A 20,000-nucleotide genomic window follows, 5' to 3' on the forward strand; every position below is an offset into this window, starting at 1 on the left:
GATGATGATGATGATGAAGAAGAAGAAGAAGAAGAAGAAGATGATGATGATGATGATGATGATGAGCAGTAGTGGGAACCCAAATAAGCTCACCAGAATTGAGAAGTTTTTGGCAGGTTGGATAGGAAGACGTCTTTCCGATTGTATCTGCTGTGAAACTGAATCGACCACCTGTAGTAACTCCATCAAGGACTGCTGCTTTCTCCTCCTCCCCTCCTCTGACACCTGTGCCCGTAATACCACTCTCGGCATTTCAGGAACTCTTCCCATGCTTCTTCTGGAATGTGATCTACATGGAGTGAGCCCTCTACCTCGCGTGAGGGGGAGAGAGATGGAGAGAAGGAGGGAGGGAGAAGGAGGGAGGGAGAAGGAGGGAGGGAGAAGGAGGGAGGGAGAAGGAGGAGGAGAGAGGGAGGAAGAGGAGGAGGAGGAGAGAGGGAGGAGGAGGAGGAGGAGGAGGAGGAGGAGGGGGGAAGTGACGAGAGAAAGGGGCTGAGGGAAGAGGAGAAGGGAAGGCGACCTGTGCGGATGGGGCTGAAGAGGAGGGAGAGCACTGCTTCCTTTGCCTCCCTCGCAGCCTTCAAGGGTCCCTGGAGCCTGAAGTTCAGCGGAGCATGGCAGCAGGGGAGGGCAGCAAGGTATGGCAGCAAGGCGGAGGAGGAGGATGAGCAGGAGGAGGAGGAGGAGGAGGAGGTACAGGAGGAGGAGGAGGTACAGGAGGAGGAGGAGGAGGAGGAGGAGGAGGAGGAGGAGGAGGAGGAAGTACAGAAGCAGGAGGAGGAGCAGCAAGACTACCTTGATACGGACCCTCCAGAAGAACAAGGGATGTGGGGATCCCTCCTGGACGTCGTATGCTTCATCAGCCGCAAGGGTCATGGTAGATGTTTGAGACGCACCAGCATCAGGAAGTTCGCGGGTCAGGTTGACCTCCATCAGGCCCCTCCCCTTGACAAGCTTGCCCTTGTGGGGACGAGCTGGGAAGGACTCGGATCAGCCCCCCGCAGAGCGAGGCAGCACATACCGTCCAGCTCCACTTGCACGTCGAACTTCTCGAAGAATTGAGATCCGACTATGTCAAACTAGACAAGCTGTCAACTCAAGCAGCCAGCAGGAGCACAGCTGACCGGCAGCAGGTGCTTCTCGACTCCAACGGCAGGCAGCCACAAACATTTCTCAGCTTCTTCCTCCTGGAGGGGGGAAGGGGTGAGCCACGGCCAGTCAACCCGCAAGCTTCTGAGATCTCACCGTCCAGTCGTCGAAGAAAATTTGCTCGGAGGTGGCTGGGAAGATCCTCCAGCTGATGTCTAGCATGGGAGGGAGACGTGTCAGGGAGCTGGGAAACTCTCCGTCTCTTTAGTCACCATCGTCGTCCTCCAGGCGGTGCTGCTGGCATGGAAGGGTATCGCCAGGAGGTAGGGAGAGGGATTTGGCGTCCGCAATAGAGTCGAAGTACTCAGCCATGGCCGCCATGATCTGCCGCAGGTTCTCACAACCAGTTGCCCTGCCTACTCCTCCTCCTCTTCTCCCGACCTTCTCAGCTTCCGCTCTGAATTTCCTGATCCTGATCGTGATGATTTTCCTCTCCAGCTTGCCGAGGCTCTGGAGGGGACAGGGTATGATGTCAGTTACGGACGGGATTCAATGACCATGAGAATCGAATCGTAGGTCATCAAAATTGTTTGAGCCGATGGATAGAAACGACAATCGAACGAAAGGATAGAAAGATGATGAAAACTACGAGACTGCGAGTGAGGGGAACATGAAATCACAAGATTTTGTCAAGTGTTGTTTCAGTCCACCAGCAGAGCCAACACGACACGCGAGAGAGGAGGAGGAGGAGGAGGAGGAGGAGGAGGAGAAGGAGAAGGCGGAGGAAGAGGAGTAGCAGCAGCAGCAGCAGCAGCAGCAGCAGCAGCAGCAGCAGCAGCAGCAGGAGGCGCTGGAGGAGGAGGAGAAGGAGGAGGAGGAGAAGGAGGAGGAGAAGGAGGAGGAGGAGGAGGAGCAGCAGCAGCAGCAGGAAAACACGAGGATCCAAGAGCTCACACCATTTTGAAGCGCTTCTTCCTCTTGAGATCTGCAAGAGACCTCTTGACGTGCCGCAACCTCCCCTTCATCTTCTCAACTTCCCTGGCGTCCAACTTGTTGGCCAGCTGCAAGATCGCAGTCAGGGAGGCAGCAGGCGAGACGCGCGCATGTATCGACTTCATCCTTGTCCGCAGCTGAAGGCTTCAACCTGGATGACGTCAGCAAAGACTTGCAGGACGGGCAGCAGACCACTGCTCTTGGATCTTCGACTTCAGCTCCTCAGGGCAGTTTCCTGGCAGATGGCAGTCAGCAGACCACTAGACGCCTCTACTGAGAGATCTGCAGACTTGAGCTCGCTAGCTTTTGGAAGATGTAACGGATCTTGGCCTTGACCTGCGAGCTCCGACGGTCAAGGCCAGGCAAGGGGAAGGAGGTCAGGAAATGGTCACTTCAGAATCGTCGGTGCTGTTGGCCGTAAACCAAATGCAGAAGTCGTCCATGGTAACCTGGTCCCTGAGCGCCTCTGTAGCGAGCAGGCAGCCGTTATGATCACTTGCTGCAAGCATGTCCACAGGATTAGCAAACCTCGTATCTTGGTCGTGCACTTGTCATCCGTCAACACATCAAGTGCCTGCTCGTCACCATTTTCCAGCAGCATCTCGAGCAGATCTCCCAGCTCCGGTGAGACCAGATGGCGGAGTGGAAACTTGGAGTCGAAGGAGTTTGGCGGCTGCGCCTGCAAATTGCGAGGCCTGCTGTACAGGTATCGGATGAGGGCCTTGAGATCTTCAGCGGCCTCAGCAGCAGGCTTCTGGTTGCCGTCTTGCTTCTGCGATCTTCGTCGCTGCCGCGGTTGTCCTGACGATGGTTTGAGCATCATCTCCTCTGTCAGAGGAGGAGGAGGACAAGAGAAGAACGATCTGCAGAACGGTGTGAGGAAGCGAGCAAGATTCATGCACCTCTCACCTTGCGACGTAGTCCAGACAGAACATGGCAGAGTTCAGCTCCGTCTCATCGTACTGGGCAAGATTGTCCGAGGCCAGGTCTCTCAGCCATTCGTAGCTCACACCTACGACCGGGCTCGCCTTTTTGACTCGCTCCCTGGGCGGGAAGTGGTACACCAGGTCAGTGATCGTCTTCTCGCTGTTCCGATCGGACGCACTGAGTGTTATTTCCTCCACATGCAAGCCCCTCTGCTCCACTTCCCTCGACCTCCTCGTCTTCACTCCTTGCCAGCTGTTCCGCCACAGCTCGGGGATGGCGAAGGCTGTCCAGTCGATCTTCTGCTCCGACAGGTCCTGAATCCAATCCAACACCTTGAGAGCAGTGGACCCGTTGTATCCAAGTTCCATCAGGCGGTCAAGCTTCTCCTTTGGGATCCCTCTCTCCTCTGCCTGCTCATGGGCATGATCAGCCTCCTGCTCCTCGTCTAATCTCCGGATATCCTCCTCCTTCAGCTCCTCCTCCACCACATCCTGCATCTCAGCCTCTGTCTGACGCAAGTCCGGCTTCGGTATCTTCCCCGCATGCACCAGGTCCCAGAAGTGCTTCAGCCCTTTCTGCATCTTTTCGCTGTACTGCTCCTGCAAAGCCCACATTTCCTGGAGGAGAAGGACGAGGAAGGAATCAGCAAATCAGTCCAACCACACAGGGACAGAGGAGGGGAACTCTCCCTGTCCTCCACTCACCTCTTGGTTGTTCTCCATGCTCACACCAGCAGGCATCGGGATGTATCCATCTCGGAGGTAGCGAACGCAGTCTCTGGGCGGGACCCACTCATCTTCCGGCACATCCATCGGCCTTGCTTCGGGGATGAGAATGTCCAGCCTCCGGATCTCCCGCTTGATGAACTCCCTGTACCGCGGGAACCGCTGCGCCCACCGATACCCCAGCTTCTTCTCGAAGTGATACTTCTGATCCTCTAGCTTCTCGCGGGGGATGATACACCCCTCCTCCAGAGGGTCGAACACTAACGGCCGGTCCATATCCAAGGAGGTCTGACTTGCTACCTCAGCCCCTATGCTCTCCAGGAACTTCTTCCCCCACTCTGCTCCCTCCCTGTGCGGATTATTCTTGTCTCCCTCCGGGTTCTCGAAGATAGAACGGTCGAAGTAGATGGCCTGGTCAAAGTCCGGCGCCGAGACCTCCTCTGAACTGTCCTCGTCTACCATCGCTTCCAACTGGCTCCTGGGCTGCTGCGGTTCAAAGCACAACCCCATGTGCTTGCTGATGTTGTACTTTCTCCGATACTCCCTCCTCGCCTCTCTGTTCTCCGGCGTGTCCTCAAAATCACACGGGAGAGCAACCAGGGACTCCGATGCCCCCGAAGCCTCCCTGACCCTCGGCGGAATCCAAAGCGCTCGCTCGAACTCTTCGATCGCTGCCGTCTCGTTGACCAAGAGATCTCTCAGGCACTTTTTCCCTGCTTTGTTCAGTCGCCGCAGGTCTGCCAGCGTGTCCTCGTCCTGTAGCCTGGCACTCAACGCAATTGCGGTGAGTACCCCAATCTCTTTGCGTTCCTGCTTCGTCCTCAGTATCTCCTCCCTCTCCTGACGCTGCTTCCTCCGAACTTGTTTCAGCCGCTTCCGCTTCTTGTACTCCAGCAAGTCGCCCTTGTTGCCCACCTTGATGCTGCCATGACGTGTTCCTATCTGCATGCCCGAACGAACGCGCAACCCGGGCTTTGCGAGCTGCTTGGTATTCCTAGCTCCTCGCAATGCCATACATCTGCACATGGACTGAAGCTCGAGCTCCATCCTCAGAAGAGCGACTTCCCTACCGCACTCTCTCTTCATACAACACAACATGGTCCTCCATGCACCAATGCGCTGAAACGCCCTCAAGGATCCTTGCCCAAGACTTTGTCCGCTCCCTACTCGCATCATGCACGAACTCCACGACTGCTCCCGACATCCTCCTCCTCCTCCTCCTCCTCCTCCTCCCAATCCTCCTTCCATCGTCAGAGCCGCCACGACCCCCAACATCCCCATGATGCGCCCGCCGATCCGCATGGGGTGAAAATAAAGCGATTAGCTATTGCTTTTTAAGATGAACCACCGAAAACTTGATTAGCTTGACTGATCACTGAGTCGGCGCCGGAGAGCCTTAACGGTCTGATGAGTCGGAGTCGATCAGTGTAGTAACTCACTGTGGCACTGCGCCAGGGTACGGTCTGGCGGCGCGGCCCGGCGGCGGCTCCGCGCCCGGCGCCCGGCCCCGGGCCTCCGGACTCGGCCCGGCGGTGTCCGGGACTCACTCTCGGGGGCCCACCGGTGCCGGGGCGGCCGGCACGATGGTGCGGCCATGCCAGCGCCGGGGCAAAGGCTTGAAAAGTTGCCTTGCCAGTTGAAGAAGGGCCGGCCGCCCCGGATCATCCGGTCCCGGGTGCCCGCGACTGCCGCAGTGCCACCGTGCGTGACTCCCTGAGTCCGACGAACTTCAAAGGTTCGGACTCACCCTCATCACCGCCAAGCCGGGCCCGGCCGGGCTGTGGACCGTACCGCCGGTACTGTTACTCAATGTTACTTAGTTAAGTCAAAATTCAGTACGACAAGTAGAACTCGGAAAGTTTCAAGGGGGCCGACGGGGATTTCCGAGTTCACGTGGCCCTTTTAAACCTTCTGGGATGAATTATTATTTTTCTTGAGTAAAGATTTGTATGAAATACTTAGTACATTGAAAGCTTAAACCTTCTTGAGATGGGATCAATTATTGAATTCCAGTCAAATGCTGATATAGTTGCAGCCTTAAAATAGATAAGAAAAAGATGGATAAGAGGGTTACAAACCTTCTTGAGATGGGATCAATTATTGATGCACGAGCCGCTGCGCTCAGGCTGTTCAAGTCATCGCTGCCTTCCGATGTTCAGGCAGTGAAGGCTATTGAAGCTCGTTAGCGCTGAGCAGATGCAGTTCGGTATGGCAGCCTCTGACCTGCTATGCCGAATTTACTGTAACAGTCTATTTGCAATGAAGCTTCAAACAACATCTGAAACAACAAAATGGCAAACTCGCAGTCACGACCCGCTAAGGCTAACATCGGACTATGAGAGGCTGGGAATTGTTTGGAATATTTTCATACAACACACATAAAGGATGCACAAAACTCTTGATTTATGCCAATCTTCTCATTTTCGTGTTCTACATTTGCACGGCTGCCATTCATGTCGCTAGATCTCAACATCCCTGTCGCTCTTCTGCACATACGACGCAATCCATTCTGCAGTGTACACCCAATCCAACCCCACGCTATTATTTTCATCCCGCTCCTCAAGAAATCCTTCGTCCGATGTCGTATCTGAGCCCGCAAGTATAAATTGACGCACGTCCTCCTCCTGACTATCCATGCACGTGGTGTCCTCATTCTCTCTCCCTGGGTCCTCCTCGGATGCCCTGGGTTGGACTCTGTCACCCTGGTGACCTACAGTCACCTCCACTCCCATGCTGCTGGCTGCACGATGCTCGCTGTCTGAACCTGATCCTTCCTTTCCTTCTCGTTTCGACCGACCTGCATTGTCTTGACTGTCGTACGTCCTCCTCGTGTATGGCCATCGGGTGATGCCGATACGCCTGCAAGCGCTCTTAAGGCTCGTAAGAGACACACCCTGATCGCATCGCGCAGTCAGCCAGTGCTCAGCACAAGCATGGTGGGGCCTCACCAGGAAGGCGGCGGCGTCCTCTTGGCTACGGGAGAAGAGAGGCTGCAAGGTTTCGAGGGAGACGGTGACGGGGGAAAGGAAGTCTCCAGGAGCAGAGCGAAAGGTGGTGCGAGGGCGAGGGTTGATGGTGACGACTAGAGGCGGAGTTGGATGGTCGGGAGGGGGAGGAAGCAGCGCCATGGCCTGACTCACGGGGATCTGAAGGGCGTCAGGACAGGTTCTACGCTGATCTCGTTTATTGACTGAGTGAATCTCAGTTTGCAACGGTTGGCTATAAACCTATTGCAAGGGTTTTATGAAAGGTTGCATGTTGATGGATCTCTGGTGACGAGTTTTAGCTGAAACGTCGCGTAGTGAGCGGAGGAATGCCTCACTTTCATCGGTCAAAACTTTCTTTTTTGTTTGACCACGGGCCAGCCCGGTTTCAATGACTGTGTCCTCATCTATAAAATTCAGCAATTGTTTTCAGTGAAGCACCAGGCGCAACCATGGTCAGAAGGCTTCCGGATCACATTCAATATGTATCCGATTTTCAGGTTGTACCGGATTTTATACTAAGTTTATGTTGGACAACGAATATCCTACAAATTCTAATTGCAAGAAAGATCTCAGACGGAAAAAAAATGATCGACAAGATACAAGACCATCAGACCAAAAACCAGTCGACCAAGTAAAACAGCAATGAAGTGAAAATCGAATTGAGGTAGAGTCTACATCCGATCCACATCCTACAAGCCTCTAGCCCAGTCCCCCCCCGGCAGCACATACGGTGAGTTCGCCCATGACGCCGGCACCCGCTGGTGCTTGCACATGTACTTGAGTAGCTGCGCCGGTAGCTCCCCTAGCACCTTGCTCGCCAGGTCCTCCTTGCTCTTGGCTGATACGAAGGGTACAAACTGCACGATGTCCCGGTCGCTCGCCTTGCCGCTCTCGTCCACCAGCCTCCCGTTGTCCCCGTCCAGCATCACCATCTCCTCGAAGGTCTCCTCCCCTACCCCCACGATGATGACGCTCATCGGCTCCTGCCACACCTCCTGTCAGCTTCCCAAGCCCCTCCACTCCAGACCTCTTCCCTCCTCCCTCTCCCCCTCGTCTCTCCTCCCTGCACTCACGTGAGAGGCCTGGACGATGGCCTTGATCGTCTCCTGCTTGTCCGTGATGTCGCCGTCTGTGAGGATCAGGAGCACGTGGTACGCCTGCTTCTTGCACTCTCTGGCATGCATGATAGTCTGCTGGATGACCGGGGCGAAGTTGGTGGGTCCGTAGAGCTTGGTGGAGGAGATGGCGCTGCGGTAAGCCGCAAGAAGTCCTGCACGATCATGTCAAGCACGGCTCAGGCATGTTCCCCTCCCTTCTCTCGAGCGTACCGTCGACCCCCAACACCTCAGGGTCTTTCATGTTGCCGTTGAGGGGGAAGCAGTGGGATGCCTCCGAGTGCCCCGCCACGATCCCTCCGAAGCCGTACACCGCGATCTTCTTGTCCTGGTCGTACTCGACAAGGATCTCTCCTACTCCGATCATCGCCTGCTCGTACTGGTTCAGCGACCCGTCCGGCCGGATGTAGTGCAGCGAGTTCGGGTCCGCGGGGTCTCCGTTGGACATGGTGAAGTCGATGGCCACCGAGACCGTGAGCTCGCAGCCGTTGGAGATGTAGTCGTACAGCGTGGGGTAGCGGATGATGTGGATCCTGTCTACAGTGATGGAGCCTGGCTCTTTGGTGTTTCCTCCCGGGCGATCGTTGAGGCCAACAGTCTTCTTCTGCGCCAGCTCGTTGAACGTGGTCTCTATCCACCCGATCATGTCGTCCTTGGTTGCCGTGTCCTCGTCCCAGCACTCGAGCTTAAACTTCTCGTCTTGCTTCCCGTTGCACAAGTCCTTCATCGACACCTGCTCGCTGCTCTCAGCTCTATCCGCCTCCCTGCTCACCCGGCATGCACGCAGGCGATCCTAGACTCACCGTGAAGGGCTTCCACTTGGGGTTCAGGTCGTTGTCGATCGTCTCCGTTCTGTGCACGTCAGTCATCTGCCCGTCCTTGCGAAGCTTGATGAGCTTCACGTATGGGTCCGACTTCCCCATGAAGCCGTCCTTGTTCGCCAGCTTCACCCCCCGCATCTCCACATACATCAAGTCCTTGTCTCTCCCGCCCTGCTCCTCCGACATGATCGTGATGCTCCCGGTCTCCTTCCCGTTGGAGTGCTTGAGCTTGTCCGTCAGCTTGCCCTTGACCGAGCCGATGATCTTGGACAGCGTGCACTCTATGCTCCCGATCTCATCTCCGTCCAGCACCTTCTTGGGATCGTCAACATCGCGGACGTCAAACACAAGCCTCTGCTTCTTCTCGAAAAGGTACTGGATGTCGATCCTGGTCTGGAAGACAGGGTCCTTGCAGTCCTTGATCCACTCAGTCCGGCCGACCTCCTGCTTGGCGCCGTCGGCAGCTCGCTCGTACACGATGCAGATGGGGTCGCTCTTGCTGGTGTAGTCCTTGCTGACCAGATCTTTGCACTGGCAGGAGGGAGTCAGGGCGGAAGGCAGCACGGGAAGGAGGGATACTTACGGAGATAGTGAGGAGGATATGTGAAGTGAGTCCGGGCATAGTGACTAGACCTGCATCAAGGGATTAAGGGGTGTGACGCATTGCTGTCGGGCTGTGTTTGCGGGATAATGGACGAACATGTTGTCTCGTTTTGGGCTTACGCACATCATTTGTCATGTTCTTAGTTTGAGAAAATAATTTTCAAGTGATTATCGCAATTCTTTTTGTCATGCTTCTGCATTTTGTTCCAATCAGTCATTGAGAGCGTTTTGGCTTTTCGTGGGAATGAGTTTTTGCGTCTTTGTATACTCTAGCGTAATTCTGTATCCTGACCTCTCTTCATCCTCTTCTCCTATCCATGTCGTTCTTCTTGTTTCTAGAATGAATCTAGAAGCATGCTCCTGCTCTATTCTCCTCTGATACATCCTCCCATTCCGTACACGAATAAATCGCATTTTGTCCAGGGTGGGGAAGGATTTCATTGGGGTAGTCTAAAATTTGAGGTGGGGGTACATGAACTGCGAACCTCAATATCAGGGGTCATGGGAATATCAGGTACTAATAGGGGGTGTGTGATGAAAAATGTTAACATGTAGGGGTCATCAGGATTGGGGTGGGGTGGGGTGGGTGATCTGTAGGAGACCTTTGGCTAGCGCCAGAGGATCTTGTAGTGACTACAAGAGGTAGGGGTCAAAAGACACCTAAATTGGGGGGTACTAGGGTACTCTTGGTGCAGCACCGGTCCTTAACTATGACTAATGGTGGGTGTTGAGCTTCGACTGCTATCATCCCCCTCATACCCCCTTTTGAGTTTGTCCTGCTGTAAGTTTGAGTAAAAACTAGGAGGCGCAAATGTAGCAGGCGTAATGCATGGAAGGGACGGCGGCGATGGCGACAAGGGAATAGAGATAGAGGAGAATAGAAGGAGTTAAAGGAGAAGATAAGGAGATAGAGGAGAATAGAATGAGCTAGAGGAGAATAGAATGAGCTAGAGGAGAATAGAAGGAGAAGAGGAGAATAGAAGGAGAAGAGGAGAATAGAAGGAGAAAGAGGAGAATAGAAGGAGATAGAGGAGAAAATAAGGAGAAGAGGAGAATAGAAGGAGATAGAGGTCAACAGAAGGAGATAGAGGAGAATAGAAAGGAATAAAGGAAAAGGAGACAGACGAGAAGAAAATACAGGAGGAGAGTAGGGAAGACAGAGTTCAAGAAAGGACCTAGGCAAGAAGGAAGCAGTAATGGCTCAACAGACCTGGAAGTACGTGCATACATGGACGACATAGTCTTTGATAGACCCGGAGCGTTGACTGAATGCACAGAGATGGAAGAAGACGGGAGCAATCGATCGATCGACGAGGTTGCGAGGTCCTCTGACCCCAACAGGTTCGTCGTAGAAGAGACCCCAGACCAGAAATCAGACGCCAAGGCCTCATGGCAAATGGACACAACCACCAAGGAACAGGTAGGAACGGAGCCGGTTGCTCCGCTACGTGGAATACTGATCTGCCGTTCGTCTAACTTGCAACGGCTGCTTCCATCAGGAGCGAAGCTGGAGGGACCTGTTGAAGGGTCTTGCAAGGGGCTGCGATGTGACAAGGTGATTGCAACGTGCCGTCATGGGTTGCTGACCATGGCAGGATCTCGCTGGGAGCGCACTTCCTCCGTCCCAAGTCTACACTCGAGTGCCTGGCTGCTACCCTGCAGCACGGGAAGCTGATGTCTGAGCTCAACAAGGTTCACCTGTACTTGATGTGCTGGCCTTGACAGTGGTTGCAGGGCCAGAGTGAGATTGACAGGATGATTGCCGTGACGAAGTTCCATGTGTCTGGTCTGATCAAGGAGGTTCGTTCTTGACCACTGTCTGCTCGGTCGCCAAGTCAACTGACGGTGACTGCATGAAGGTGTTCGACGGGAAGAAGCCCTACAATCCGGTAAGCGACGTGCCGGCTTGTGAAGAGTCCGCAAGGGGTGATCCTTGAAGCTTTTCATGCCTCCGGCAGATCTTGGGAGAAACTTCAGCATGGGCGTTTGACAACGGAAGCACGACTTCCGGGATTTCCCACATGATCTGCGAACAGGCAAGAGCCTGTGACAACCTTTATTCGACTACTGACTTGCACCTTCAAAAGGTTTCCCACCATCCTCCTATCTCTGCGTTCTACATCCGGAACAAGAGCCTTGCCGTGTCCATGGAGGTACTCCCTCCGCTTTCCCCTGGCATGTAGCGTAAGAGGTTGTGATCAGGGCTACATGCACACCGGAGCTCAGTTCAACGGGAACAGCATCGCGGTGGGGAGGTGAACGACCTGCTACCGCCTGTCCTCACGAGCGAGCAGATTCCTTTCGGTCAGAGAACGCTGAGACTGGAGCAATTCGGGGAGGACTATATGATGACGATGCCTACCATGCAGGTTCCTCCACCCTCCCTCTGTAGTCTCAGTTGTTGATACCGTGTCTTTCTCGTCAGTTTCGGGGACTTTTCTTCGGGGCTCGAGGTGTGGAGTGGACTGGCCCGGTCATCGTGTGGTGCAAGAAGACTGGCCTGGTGGGAAGCTTGTCCTATGCGCCTCCTTCACGCTCACAGTCGTTATGCTCAAGGTATGCGAGATGGAGTTCAAACCACTCGGCTTCCTCGGCATGTGGGGAGAGTGGCATGCAGTGCAGGCCTGCAAAACTTCTCTCTCTCTCTCCTTCTGTTGACAGGAGGGCAGGGGAAGCTGAGGCGAGACACGAACGAATCGGAAGAGGTTCTCTACGACGTCAGCGGCCACTGGGACACGAAGCTGATACTGAGGGACAAGAGCACCGGAGCCGAGCAGGGTCCAGCTTGCCTCCTCTTGCCCCCTCCTTCGCGCTCATCCCACTGCTCGTTCTTGTGTTCGTGCTCGTGCTCGTCCCCGTTTTCTCCCCGAGCCCCTCCTTCCTTACCTTTTCCCTTTCTCATCCTCTTTGACGTCAACTTTCAGTGCTCTATGACTACGACGAGTGTCATGCCAAGGAAGCGCCTCAACGTCTCCAACTGAGCAACCAGCTCCCGACGGACTCGACCGTCTGCATGCCGCTGGTCGATGTCTGCTGGGCTGATAGCTGAACGCAGATGGTCTGGGGAAAGGTCACTGAGGCTCTTCTTGCTGGAGACCTCAACGTTGCGAATAGGGAGAAGCTAAAGGTTTCTCCCTCTCTTGCTGCTCCTGCTCATCGTTCTCCTCCTCCTCCTCCTCCTCCTCCTCCTCCTCCTCCTCCTCGTTCTCTTACTCCTTCACCTTGACCTTCACCTTGTCCTTGTGTTGCCTTCCTCCTGTTCTTCCTCCTTCTCCTTGTCTTCTTTCTCTCTATCTTCTCGTCCTTGTCCTCCTTCTTCTCTGCACCGATTCACCTCAGCTGAATGTGCAGGTTGAGGATGAGCAAAGGGCTCTGCGCGTGAAGGAGGCAGAGCAGAAAGTTCAGTGGACTCCCAAGTGGTTCAAGAAAAAAAAGAATGGAGAGTGGACAACAAAGTTGGACGAGGCAGAGAAATATATCGAGGAGAACATGCGCGCAAGCAGCAGCATCGATGCCTAATCTCCGGCCTAATCTACGCATGTGTTGTTTGCTACATCAAAGACCGTGTCACGTGAAGCTGGTGTGTTTCTTGGTTTGTTCAAGTAACAGGGGGAAGTCATGAATCATGGGAAGAGTGAGTGGTAAACTCGTGTCAGGCGCACATGAAAACATTTGTAGGGCAACATACGATAATTTTCATCCCCCACAAAACCTGCCACAGCTCTCATCATGCTTCAGAAAGATTTCCCGTATCTTTCGCTCCATCGCTTTGATTATCTTTCTGCCCTTTCACCACAACCAGAAAAGGCCTACGCCAAAACAATAAACAATTACGTTCATATTGCCCTCCATGCTTGCAACATAACAATTGAACCAAGACTGGCTCATAAAACAAGCACAGGATAATGCAGAGGCTGAAAGAAACTTCTCCATTCGAGATCAAATCTAATCAAAGCCACAAGGTGATGGAGCCAAACAAAAAAAAGCAACAAAAAAAAGATCAAATTATTGAGAACCTCCAGGAACAATGAAGAGAACCATACATCAGTTCCTTTGCCAAAGACTCTCCATCCACATCCTACAAGCCTCTAGCCCAGTCTCCCCCCGGCAGCACATACGGTGAGTTCGCCCATGACGCCGGCACCCGCTGGTGCTTGCACATGTACTTGAGTAGCTGCGCCGGTAGCTCCCCTAGCACCTTGCTCGCCAGGTCCTCCTTGCTCTTGGCTGATACGAAGGGTACAAACTGCACGATGTCCCGGTCGCTCGCCTTGCCGCTCTCGTCCACCAGCCTCCCGTTGTCCCCGTCCAGCATCACCATCTCCTCGAAGGTCTCCTCCCCTACCCCCACGATGATGACGCTCATCGGCTCCTGCCACACCTCCAGTCAGCTTCCCAAGCCCCTCCACTCAAGACCCCTTCCCTCCTCCCTCCCCCCCTCGTCTCTCCTCCCTGCACTCACGTGAGAGGCCTGCACGATGGCCTTGATCGTCTCCTGCTTGTCCGTGATGTCGCCGTCCGTGAGGATCAGGAGCACGTGGTACGCCTGCTTCTTGCACTCTCTGGCATGCATGATAGTCTGCTGGATGACCGGGGCGAAGTTGGTGGGTCCGTAGAGCTTGGTGGAGGAGATGGCGCTGCGGTAAGCCGCAAGAAGTCCTACATGATTTTGAGTCAGCCCGAAAAGGAAAAGCAAAAGTGAATATACCAGCAACATCGTCAACCTCTGGCTTGTTAATGTTGCCGTTGAGGGGGAAGCAGTGGGATGCCTCCGAGTGCCCCGCCACGACCCCTCCGAAGCCGTACACCGCGATCTTCTTGTCCTGGTCGTACTCGACAAGGATCTCTCCTACTCCGATCATCGCCTGCTCGTACTGGTTCAGCGACCCGTCCGGCTGGATGTAGTGCAGCGAGTTCGGGTCCGCGGGGTCTCCGTTGGACATGGTGAAGTCGATGGCCACCGAGACCGTGAGCTCGCAGCCGTTGGAGATGTAGTCGTACAGCGTGGGGTAGCGGATGATGTGGATCCTGTCTACAGCGATGGAGCCTGGCTCTTTGGTGCTTCCTCCCGGGCGATCGTTGAGGCCAACAGTCTTCTTCTCCGCCAGCTCGTTGAACGTGGTCTCTATCCACCCGATCATGTCGTCCTTGGTTGCTGGGTCCTCGTCCCAGCACTCGAGCTTAAACTTCTCGTCTTGCTTCCCGTTGCACAAGTCCTTCATCGACACCTGCTCCCTGCTCTCAGTCCCGCCTGCCTCCCTGCTCACCCGGCATGCACGCAGGCGATCCTAGACTCACCGTGAAGGGCTTCCACTTGGGGTTCAGGTCGTTGTCGATTGCTTCAGAACGGTACACTTCCACAGTGTCTCCATCCTTGCGAAGCTTGATGAGCTTCACGTATGGGTCCGACTTCCCCATGAAGCCGTCCTTGTTCGCCAGCTTCACCCCCCGCATCTCCACATACATCACGTCCTTGTCTCTCCCGCCCTGCTCCTCCGACATGATCGTGATGCTCCCGGTCTCCTTCCCGTTGGAGTGCTTGAGCTTGTCCGTCAGCTTGCCCTTGACCGAGCCGATGATCTTGGACAGCGTGCACTCTATGCTCCCGATCTCATCTCCGTCCAGCGCCTTCGCTGGATCGTCGATGTCGAGCACGTTGAACACAAGCCGCTGCTTCTTCTCGAAAAGGTACTGGATGTCGATCCTGGTCTGGAAGACAGGGTCCTTGCAGTCCTTGATCCACTCAGTCCGGCCGACCTCCTGCTTGGCGCCGTCGGCAGCTCGCTCGTACACGATGCAGATGGGGTCGCTCTTGCTGGTGTAGTCCTTGCTGACCAGATCTTTGCACTGGCAGGAGGGGGTCAGGGCGGAAGGCAGCACGGGAAGGAGGGATACTTACGGAGATAGTGAGGAGGATATGTGAAGTGAGTCCGGGCATAGTGACTAGACCTGCATCAAGGGATCCATCACTTGCTCGATATTCTCATTCCGCACTGTTCAATGTTACAAGACTTGAATGCCGTTTTCCATTACTCGAGCTTTCTGGTCATATCTTTGTTTTTGTTCACTAAAATGCATCATGTATCTGCAACATGTGTTTGCGGCACTATGTTCCTGTGTCGTAGCAGGTTCCGGAGAAGTAGATCATTATTGAGTATACACAATAACTGACTATAATCGAGTCATGCATATTATTGGGCCATAGTATACGACAACAAGCAACAAGACTCGAATGCCGTTTGCCATCACTACGTATGAATACACGGAGTTTCTCCTAGCCAGCTTCCTTCCTCCACGTCCTCCTCTTCATCTAGTCCCCGTCATGCTAGCTCAACGTACTATTCTTGTATCTTCATGTAACACACTGTTTTCATGTAATACACTGTTGTCATTCTACTCCATTGTCCTAATCTTCGAGAGCATCCCTCCTCCACTCTCTGCGTCTGCAGAATCAGGCCATGGGCAGATTCTGTTCTGCGCTGCCCCGCGCTCCCCAACACCGGCAACCATGATTATGTGTCACCACGGAATGTGAATGGGCGGAGAGGGTCAATTTAGGCAACAGGGTAGTCTCTGGTGGTGGTGATTTATAGGGGGTAGGGGTACAACGAACACAGCAATTGTAATGAGGGGTAGGCTGTAAAATATTTATGAAAGCAGGGTAGGGGGTCACTGGTAGCATCTTGACAGAATTACAAGAGGGGGTAGTGGATTTCAAAGGGGGTAGGGGTCCTATGCGCCTCACCGGTTGAGAGAGGATTTTGCTGGAATTGACTATAATAAAGAAAAATTCGGGGAAGTCTGGTCAGAACGGGTAGTATTACAATTGTTTCTTTGAAAATACCGGTACTTTTATAGTGAAAATAGGGGGTATGTCAGCTGATAGCCTTTCAAGGGTGGGGTACTTTGGACCAGGTAGTCATTCCGATACGGTGCTATAGTCAAATAAAGTTCGAGATCCAACAGGACAAATTGAAAATATTTGTTGAAAAGTGAAATTATTGTCTCAAACTTGAAAATTGAAGATTCCGCACAGACTGTCCAACCCACCCCCCAGTTGACCCGAGATCAGTATTTGAAATGTACCCCTACCCCCATTTGTTAAGCTATTCAATATACACCCTACCCATCTTTCTGAGGGTGTAAAGGACCCCTACCCCCCGAATCCCCCTTCTTTCAACCTCGCCCCGAATGCACTACAGGACCAATGACCCTTGCGACAAGCAGAAAAGACCCCTGTCTTCCTATGGGTGAAATTCTGTCGGAGGGGGTAGGGTGGTAGGGATCAGCGAAAGAATGGAATCTAGGGGCGCAGGCCGCTTTTGCAGGGAGATGGAGGGGATGGAAGAGTAGGGGATGGCAAGTGACGGATGGAGGATGGAGGATGATGGAAGAGGAATAGGGATAGAAGGACGAAGAATGTCAAGGTTGAAAGAGAGTTATGAACGATGTCAGTAGCACGGATTTGGAAGAGATGACAAAATCCATTACGGTCTGATGTCCAAAGGATGAGCTGCATTTGCTCGCGTAACTAGTGTCAACCTTTCTCTTCTTCCTGATAGCATCGTGTCAGATCGTTGCTGAGGTCTGAGAGCATCAGCAGGATTTGTGCTATTGGCAGAATGACGCTGAGCACGAAAATTCTTCTCACTATCACGGTATGATAATATATTTTTTTTGTTCTTTACACGATGATCATGTTGGTTGCCAGTGTCAAAACCTTGTGAGCAAAGATTGGATGAGCAAGAGCGACCCCATCTGCGTTGTGTACGAGCGAGCTGCCGACGGTGCCAAGCAGGAGGTCGGCCGGACTGAGTGGATCAAGGACTGCAAGGACCCTGTCTTCCAGACCAGGATCGATGTCGATTACTTCTTTGAGAAGAAGCAGCGGCTTGTGTTTGACGTCCGCGATGTTGACGATCCCAAGAAGGTGCTGGACGGAGATGAGATCGGGAGCATAGAGTGCACGCTGTCCAAGATCATCGGCTCGGTCAAGGGCAAGCTGACGGACAAGCTCAAGCACTCCAACGGGAAGGAGACCGGGAGCATCACGATCATGTCGGAGGAGCAGGGCGGGAGAGACAAGGACGTGATGTATGTGGAGATGCGGGGGGTGAAGCTGGCGAACAAGGACGGCTTCATGGGGAAGTCGGACCCATACGTGAAGCTCATCAAGCTTCGCAAGGACGGGCAGATGACGGACGTGCACAGAACGGAGACGATTGACAACGACCTGAACCCCAAGTGGAAGCCCCTCACGGTGAGTCTAGGATCGCCTGCGTGCATGCCGGGAGGGCAGGGAGGCGGATAGAGCTGAGAGCAGGGAGCAGGTGTCGATGAAGGACTTGTGCAACGGGAAGCAGGACGAGAAGTTTAAGCTCGAGTGCTGGGACGAGGATACATTCTCAAAGGACGACATGATCGGGTGGATAGAGACCACGTTCAACGAGCTGGCGGAGAAGAAGACTGTTGGCCTCAACGATCGCCCGGGAGGAAACACCAAGGAGCCAGGCTCCATCGCTGTAGACAGGATCCACATCATCCGCTACCCCACGCTGTACGACTACATCTCCAACGGCTGCGAGCTCACGGTCTCGGTGGCCATCGACTTCACCATGTCCAACGGAGACCCCGCGGACCCGAACTCGCTGCACTACATCCAGCCGGACGGGTCGCTGAACCAGTACGAGCAGGCGATGATCGGAGTAGGAGAGATCCTTGTCGAGTACGACCAGGACAAGAAGATCGCGGTGTACGGCTTCGGAGGGATCGTGGCGGGGCACTCGGAGGCATCCCACTGCTTCCCCCTCAACGGCAACATGAAAGACCCTGAGGTGTTGGGGGTCGACGGTACGCTCGAGAGAAGGGAGGGGAACATGCCTGAGCCGTGCTTGACATGATCGTACAGGACTTCTCGCGGCTTACCGCAGCGCCATCTCCTCCACCAAGCTCTACGGACCCACCAACTTCGCCCCGGTCATCCAGCAGACTATCATGCATGCCAGAGAGTGCAAGAAGCAGGCGTACCACGTGCTTCTGATCCTCACGGACGGTGAGATCACGGACAAGCAGGAGACGATCAAGGCCATCGTGCAGGCCTCTCACGTGAGTGCAGGGAGGAGAGACGAGGGGGAGAGGGAGGAGGGAAGAGGTCTGGAGTGGAGGGGCTTGGGAAGCTAACTGGAGGTGTGGCAGGAGCCGATGAGCGTCATCATCGTGGGGGTAGGAGAGGAGACCTTCGAGGAGATGGTGATGCTGGACGGGGACAACGGGAGGCTGGTGGACGAGAGCGGCAAGGCGAGCGACCGGGACATCGTGCAGTTTGTACCCTTCGTATCAGCCAAGAGCAAGGAGGACCTGGCGAGCAAGGTGCTAGGGGAGCTACCGGCGCAGCTACTCAAGTACATGTGCAAGCACCAGCGGGTGCCGGCGTCATGGGCGAACTCACCGTATGTGCTGCCGGGGGGGGACTGGGCTAAAAGCTTGTAGGAGGAATCAAATGATTGTAAGGTGGTGTAGGCGGTGTTCAGATGGTTTTCTTATTCCCTAGTTACTTGTTCGAAGTCTTTCTTTTTTTGGATTCTCATATTCGAACGTTTTGTTAACATTGATCTTGAAACGATCGCATGGAAACTGTTTGACACTCCTTAGTCTTCGAATATCAGTTCAATGCTTTTCCCCCTTGTTCCTTTACTTCCTCTCTTTTCGAGCTTGCTCTCACTACCTAGCAAGTTCTCGTTTTGGTTTCACTGTCGACCCAGTAGTCTGCCATCTGTATTCTACCACACAGATATCCGCTCCACTCTGTTCGTTTCATCTCTCTACATCTCGTTTCATCATCATCGTCACGTTCTTTTCTCTCCTCGTCTCTGCTTGGTTGTGTACTGCGGCATGTTCTGTTCCATGGAAAGGCTGTGCTCTAATTTTGGAATGTAGATCGATGAATCAACACATTTTACCTACAAATGATCTTTGGTACAAAATAATTTTCTTTTTTAAGTACCCACCACGGTATTGTTATCAAAGTACCCCCAATATGTCGGAACAAAAGGGTGGTACTCTGGTAGGGTAACCAAAAGAAAGAACATGCTAGGTGTATGGTCATGTGGGAGAGCGCAGGGTATGGGGGAGGAAGGAAGGAGGAGGGAGAGGAGGGAGAGGAGGGAGAGGAGGGAGAGGAGCGGAGAGGAGGGAGAGGAGGAGCATGAAGGGGGGCAGGAGGAGATGGCGTCGGATGAAAGCAGGTAGAGGAAGGGGTGGAGGGAAAGGAGGAAGGAGATAGGATGGGAGGGGCAAAAGCAAAAGGGAATAACAGCAGAACATTTAGTGTATTGACGAGGGAAGAAGAGGAGAGGATAGAAGTTCATATACCAGGGAATGACTGACATCATGATCCAGTTCTCCTCTCTCCTAGAATCCCTTTCGTCAACAGTCTCCTCATCAAGCTGGTCCATTCGCTCATTGCCAGCAGGTAGTTGGCTGACCTCTCCTGCCAGGGTGTGTCATGTAGTTTCAGCTCGCCGGCAAGCCAACACTCGTCCTCTCTCTCGATCCTCGTTAGGGTCCAGGCCCTAGCCTACCTGCTCTCGACGTCTCCTAGACGATGGGTTGATACACCCCCCTCACCATCCACTTCCCTCTTCCTCCACCCCAACCCCCCCTCTCCATCCCGCCTTCTCTTTCCCTCTCTTTCCCTATTCCTCTTCCCCTCTAACTTCATCTTCTCCGTTATCTTACTTC

At 53.9% G+C, this 20,000-nt stretch overlaps 5 protein-coding genes across 5 annotated transcripts; 2 read left to right on the forward strand and 3 right to left on the reverse strand.

Annotated features, from left to right (window-relative positions):
• Window positions 1-89: 89 nt before the first annotated feature.
• On the reverse strand, window positions 90-5,036 carry GUITHDRAFT_149136 (hypothetical protein; the record flags this gene model as incomplete). Its single annotated transcript, XM_005818613.1, has 17 exons — window positions 90-171; window positions 226-289; window positions 521-590; window positions 796-974; window positions 1,022-1,079; window positions 1,125-1,187; window positions 1,246-1,304; window positions 1,362-1,473; window positions 1,531-1,599; window positions 2,046-2,150; window positions 2,203-2,233; window positions 2,275-2,317; window positions 2,373-2,418; window positions 2,532-2,581; window positions 2,611-2,945; window positions 2,992-3,608; window positions 3,714-5,036. The coding sequence occupies 17 exons, from the start codon at window positions 5,034-5,036 to the stop codon at window positions 90-92; spliced, it is 3,306 nt and encodes a 1,101-aa protein (XP_005818670.1).
• Window positions 5,037-7,401: 2,365 nt separating this feature from the next.
• GUITHDRAFT_98757 (hypothetical protein) lies at window positions 7,402-9,292 on the reverse strand. Its single transcript, XM_005818614.1, has 5 exons — window positions 9,241-9,292; window positions 8,640-9,188; window positions 8,050-8,569; window positions 7,795-7,991; window positions 7,402-7,704 (listed from the first exon to the last, which is right to left on the reverse strand). Exons 1-5 carry the CDS (start codon window positions 9,277-9,279, stop codon window positions 7,411-7,413), a joined length of 1,599 nt encoding a protein of 532 aa, XP_005818671.1. The 5' UTR covers window positions 9,280-9,292; the 3' UTR covers window positions 7,402-7,410.
• Window positions 9,293-10,488: 1,196 nt separating this feature from the next.
• On the forward strand, window positions 10,489-12,779 carry GUITHDRAFT_122119 (hypothetical protein; the record flags this gene model as incomplete). Its single annotated transcript, XM_005818615.1, has 14 exons — window positions 10,489-10,680; window positions 10,760-10,815; window positions 10,856-10,952; window positions 10,995-11,060; window positions 11,120-11,149; window positions 11,219-11,413; window positions 11,463-11,507; window positions 11,555-11,629; window positions 11,686-11,763; window positions 11,817-11,876; window positions 11,930-12,038; window positions 12,185-12,282; window positions 12,316-12,387; window positions 12,612-12,779. The coding sequence occupies 14 exons, from the start codon at window positions 10,489-10,491 to the stop codon at window positions 12,777-12,779; spliced, it is 1,341 nt and encodes a 446-aa protein (XP_005818672.1).
• A 408-nt stretch (window positions 12,780-13,187) lies between these two features.
• GUITHDRAFT_98761 (hypothetical protein) lies at window positions 13,188-15,211 on the reverse strand. Its single transcript, XM_005818616.1, has 5 exons — window positions 15,160-15,211; window positions 14,559-15,107; window positions 13,969-14,488; window positions 13,723-13,919; window positions 13,188-13,632 (listed from the first exon to the last, which is right to left on the reverse strand). The coding sequence occupies exons 1-5, from the start codon at window positions 15,196-15,198 to the stop codon at window positions 13,339-13,341; spliced, it is 1,599 nt and encodes a 532-aa protein (XP_005818673.1). The 5' UTR covers window positions 15,199-15,211; the 3' UTR covers window positions 13,188-13,338.
• Window positions 15,212-16,882: 1,671 nt separating this feature from the next.
• GUITHDRAFT_156515 (hypothetical protein) lies at window positions 16,883-18,751 on the forward strand (the record flags this gene model as incomplete). The annotated part of the gene is made up of 5 exons (XM_005818617.1): window positions 16,883-16,918; window positions 16,972-17,520; window positions 17,591-18,110; window positions 18,169-18,365; window positions 18,456-18,751. The coding sequence occupies 5 exons, from the start codon at window positions 16,883-16,885 to the stop codon at window positions 18,747-18,749; spliced, it is 1,596 nt and encodes a 531-aa protein (XP_005818674.1).
• Between the last annotated feature and the right edge of the window lie 1,249 nt (window positions 18,752-20,000).

The sequence above is a fragment of the Guillardia theta genome, assembly GCF_000315625.1.
Source record: "Guillardia theta CCMP2712 unplaced genomic scaffold GUITHscaffold_285, whole genome shotgun sequence".
Lineage (NCBI taxonomy): Eukaryota > Cryptophyceae > Pyrenomonadales > Geminigeraceae > Guillardia > Guillardia theta.